This window comes from Nansenia antarctica (assembly GCF_963989245.1).
Source record: "Nansenia antarctica genome assembly, chromosome: 19".
NCBI classification, from domain to species: Eukaryota; Metazoa; Chordata; class Actinopteri; order Argentiniformes; family Microstomatidae; genus Nansenia; species Nansenia antarctica.
This window is the reverse complement of record NC_137692.1, coordinates 23,076,861-23,081,860: the sequence shown is the minus strand read 5'-3', so window position 1 is coordinate 23,081,860 and position 5,000 is coordinate 23,076,861. Positions and strand designations below refer to the sequence as shown.

The following is a 5,000-nucleotide window of genomic DNA, read 5'->3' as shown; positions in this document are numbered from 1 at the left end:
GCTACTTATTAGGCCAACGTCGCTTTTTGGCAGCATTGAAGCGTGCAGCTGCGGACTTGAAATCAAAGCTGCAAAGTGTCTCTCCGCAACTTGCAATGCGCATTAGCCGTGTGACCTTGCCCTCCCCAAGGCGACTTCGGTCCGCAGTTTTAATTCGGTTCTGCAGAGAGAATCCTCTCTCTGCAGGCACTGGAGACGGGAATCAAGCAGGCTATCTTGGCCAGTGTGGCCCACTCTGGGTAAATTTCGCTGAAGTCTCGGATGAGGACTTCGCAGGCTGTTGAGAAACGCAAGCCCCCATAACCACGAAGCGCTGTCATGACACCGATGGCATCTCGTTGCACGTTTGTGGCATCGATGACCGGGGCTGTGGCTGGTGCTGAGTCATCATCGCTGGTCATTTCTTGGCCAAAATGACCAATGATGGTCTGGATGGCCGGTTTAGCATATTCTTCAAGCGCTGAGGGGACGGAATGAGTGATAATGAATCAGTGATGGCCTATTTTTTTTTTTATGACAAAATGACATCAACAGCCAGATTAACTGAAAAGTAGGAAGGTTTAAATGTTTAAACTGCAACGTTTGCGTATTACTATGGTGGACGGGTTGGCAGGGTTGCCAGATAGGCATGGGTTACCGCCGAATGGGCTACTGTGTTTAAGCGGTAATAGACTGGTTAAACTGTAATCCCATCTGGCATCAATCCCATGTGGCACCTGTGCGCTGTTTCGCATAGGCCGGCCTACACATTAGGAGTCATCATCATGCCGGTGTCAAATCATATCATAATAAAAGAAATACATAGCCTATATATTCGTCTTTTTTAAAATAGAAGGAATCAGAATGTGAACTTTAGCGAATTGTATTCAAAGGGAATTATTTTCACCGGACAATATGTCCGGACAATATGTCCGACGACTTTTCAATTTGTCGGACTTCAAAAAAAATTACCGGACAAAGTCCGGCAATTACCGGTTAACGGAAACCCAGACACACACACACACAGGATCCTCAGACCTTCCCCCCCCCCCCGAAGCTGTGGTTTTGTAGCACTTGTGCCTCAACAGCCCCCCAGTTAATGCCCATTAAAACCACACAGCAGCCCCCTCGCCGTCTGGGCCCACCGCAAGAGTACCAACACACTCCACAGGGGCGGTGGGAATAGGGGGGTTGGGGGGGGGGTGGTGGTTTATTAAAAACGCGGAGGTTTTTTGCAGAGGTGAAAAGATCTGGGGGGAAATGCAAGATGCTTTTAAAGCAGATTAAGATAAGGAGGCCATTAGGGGTGATGTCGCCTCGCTGTCTGTGTGAAGACGCAACCGCGCTGGCGCCTGGGGCTGGGGGCGGGGGCGGGGGGGGGGCGCAGGGGGGGGCGGGGGGGCGCAGGGGGGGGCTCAGTGAGTGTTTGTGTCATATCAAAGTCAAAGTGGACTGCAGGGTGAGCCTCTGCCTCTGCTCGCACACTCACACACACACACACACACCCGCCTTGCTGTCTCTCCCAGCCATGCTCAGAGATACAAAGGTGTGCGTGTGCGTGTGTGCGTGTGCGTGTGCGTGTGCGTGTGTGTGTGTGCGTGTGTGTGTGTGACCTTGCTCAGACAAGCATATTTGTCTTCCATCCCTGTTCCAGCGGAGGTGATGTGTTGTACGGCGGTGTTTGTGTGTGTGTGTGTGTGTGTGTGTGTGTGTGTGTGTGTGTGTGTGTGTGTGTGTGTGTGTGTGTGTGTGTGTGTGTGTGTGTGTGTGTGTGTGTGTGTGTGTGTGTGTGTGTGTGTGTGTGTGTGTGTGTGTGTGTGTGTGTGTGTGTGTGTGTGTGTGTGTGTGTGTGTGTGTGTGTGTGTGTGTGTGTGTGTGTGTGTGTGTGTGTGTGTGTGTGTGTGTGTGTGTGTGTGTGTGTGTGTGTGTGTGTGTGTGTGTGTGTGTGTGTGTGTGTGTGTGTGTGTGTGTGTGTGTGTGTGTGTGTGTGTGTGTGTGTGTGTGTGTGTGTGTGTGTGTGTGTGTGTGTGTGTGTGTGTGTGTGTGTGTGTGTGTGTGTGTGTGTGTGTGTGTGTGTGTGTGTGTGTGTGTGTGTGTGTGTGTGTGTGTGTGTGTGTGTGTGTGTGTGTGTGTGTGTGTGTGTGTGTGTGTGTGTGTGTGTGTGTGTGTGTGTGTGTGTGTGTGTGTGTGTGTGTGTGTGTGTGTGTGTGTGTGTGTGTGTGTGTGTGTGTGTGTGTGTGTGTGTGTGTGTGTGTGTGTGTGTGTGTGTGTGTGTGTGTGTGTGTGTGTGTGTGTGTGTGTGTGTGTGTGTGTGTGTGTGTGTGTGTGTGTGTGTGTGTGTGTGTGTGTGTGTGTGTGTGTGTGTGTGTGTTGTCCGGCCTTTAACAGAGGAAACCCGAGGCACCGCTGCTGTGGTTCATGCGAGTGTACCTCTAATCTTTAGCTCAGCCATAGTTTCCGCACAAACCATCCATTGTCTTTTATATCAGTCTGTGGGTCTTTTATATCAGTCTGCGGGTCTTTTATATCAGTCTGCGGGGCGCCTTTGACTCCAAGAAGAGCCTGATCATTGGAGGGTTTGGTAAATGGACTGCACTTATATAGCGCCTTTATCCAAAGCGCTTTACAACGGCCTCTCATTCACCCATTCACACACACATGGCGGCAAGCTACCATGCAAGGCGCCGGCCCGCTCACTGGGAGCAATTTGGGGTTCAGTGTCTTGCCCAAGGACACTTTGACATGTGGCCAGCCGGGGCTCGAACCGCCGATCTGCCAACCTTGCGATCATTAGACGGCGGCTCTACCTCCTGCGCCACAGCCGCCAGACTTGTTGTCCAGTCCTGAGCTTGGCTAACCGTCTAGGTAGATTTTTTTTAACTAGGTAAATCGGTAAATTCTGTGCCCCGATTATTTGAAACAACCTTCAAAAAGTATTCAAGTTAGATTCTCTTACCTTAAGACCTTGATAAAGGATCAGTCATCTGAGCAATGGACATGTTTTAACAGGCTTTATTGTGTACATTGTTGTGGCAATTGTTTATAATTTCAACTGTGTTTTTTATAGTTCATGTTGTAAGCCGGGCTCCCCTGGAATAGAGGCCTTGGTCTCAGTGAGACCGTGAATAAATAGGCCTAATGGTTGAATAACAGCTTTTTTAGGAGATAAACTTGTCTATCACATTTTGTCTGTCAACTTTGGTAAAGGTAATGATTAAAAACCTCAGAACATCCCCACAGATTTGGTCTGGCCCTATCAGCTGTGTACGTGTGTTTACCTGTACTGTGTGTGTGTGTGTGTGTGTGTGTGTGTGTTTGTGTGTGTGTGTGTGTGTGTGTGTCTGTGTCTGTGTGTGCCTGTGCGTGTGTGTGTGTGTGTCCTGCCTCCTGTGTGTGCACCTGAACTCCAGCCGAGTGTGCAGATTGACATGTTGCCGTAGCCTTGCGGACAGGCGCCCTGTGGAAACCCACCTTGTCAGATAATGTCCCTGAATTAGACATGAAGGCCGTCACACACACACACACACACACACACACACACACACGACTCACACTCTCAGTCACCTTACAATGTTAGCGGACACAATCGTGTGTGTGTTTGTGCGTGGGTGCGTGCGCGTGCGTACCTCTCTCACCATGCAGTGACGGTTCTCAGTCTCCTTGGTTCTGCCCGGTCCGTCTCTGGGCCTTCGCTCCAGTCTGTCAGAACGAGGGATACGGAAAAATGCGTCCCTAATGAAATGGCCTCACAGAGGCAGACGCACAGAGTGGTGCTTACCCACAGTCTCTGAGATAAAAGCATTAGGGACCATTACCCCCCTAGCAGGGAAGGGGGGGGGGGGGCCCAGAGTGGCACTGGATTGTATTCCCCCCCCACCACCCCACTTCGCTTTTATAAGGCTTTACAAATTACAGCTCAGGGACTATATAAACAGCAAGCTTTCGTACAAGGACTCTTTGTGCTGGCAATGTGTCCCTGTGTCACACACACACACATATCTTTTAAGAGGCCAGGCGTTTTTTTTTTTCATGATAATGTTACGTTCGCGTTATTATCCGGCTACCTGTCGTTATCCCAGCAAGAAACGTGTAATAATAATGTCGGCTGTACGCTGAGTACCGTGACCCCTACCGTGACCCCTATGGAGACCTACGCCCTGCATACAAACAGTTGACAGTCTCTCAAACCTGTGTTACCATTCCTCATTTCCTTCATGTATTACAAACGAGCCTGTCCTTCGATTTCTACCTCCACCAGCCTCCCCTACTGATGTAATACCATCAATAGAATTTGATGATTGATTGATTGATTGATTGATGTGTCGTGAGCTTAGAATGATAAGGTTCTATCTCCGTTTAGGGCTGTTCAGAGATATTGAGCGTCAACGTTTCTACATTCCGTTATGTTCTGTGAGATGGAACCTTTGTATTTTATGAATTACTAACTCAAAAAATTTCAACATTTAAAAAAAAATAACACCACACAGGCATTAATAAACACCTAATGGATCAGATTATGTAAAAAAATAAAATAAATGGAACAAAAATGGAGATCATAGAACCTTATAATTCTAACGTCACGGTGTGGCAACTTGATTTATGATGTCATAATGAAAGTTGTGATGTCATGTTCTGTCTCGGGTCACCAGATGCTGGACAAGCTGCGGGACCGCTGGGTCAACACGGGGCTGTGGGCGGCCCTGGAGGAGGTGAAGGCGGTGATCACGGAGCCGCGGGCGGGGGAGAAGGGCGACTTCGACAAGCTGCTGCAGAAGTACTACGATGCCGTGGCCCACGGAGACACAGGTACGGAGACAGGACCTAAACGTAAACGTGTCAACGTGTGAACGTGTAAACGTGTAAACTGTGAACGTGTGATCGCCCTCCCAGGCGGGGCGCTGCTGATGGCCATGTGCCGGGGGAAGGTCAGCGTGTAAACCTTGTGTAATCCTCCCAGGCGGGGCGCTGCTGATGGCCGTGTGCCGGGGGAAGGTCAGCGAGGGCCTGGACTTCACAGACGA

General features: G+C 49.7%; 1 protein-coding gene across 1 annotated transcript in view; it reads left to right on the top strand.

Moving 5' to 3' along the window:
* brip1 (BRCA1 interacting helicase 1) overlaps window positions 1–5,000 on the top strand; it is a gene marked incomplete at both ends in the record, with an annotated part of 32,496 nt that overhangs the window by 15,853 nt on the left and 11,643 nt on the right. Inside the window, 2 exon segments of the mRNA XM_080549067.1 lie at window positions 4,629–4,785; window positions 4,937–5,000. The exon segment at window positions 4,937–5,000 is cut by the window's right edge and continues 58 nt beyond it. Coding sequence (XP_080405193.1) covers window positions 4,629–4,785; window positions 4,937–5,000 — 221 coding nt within the window.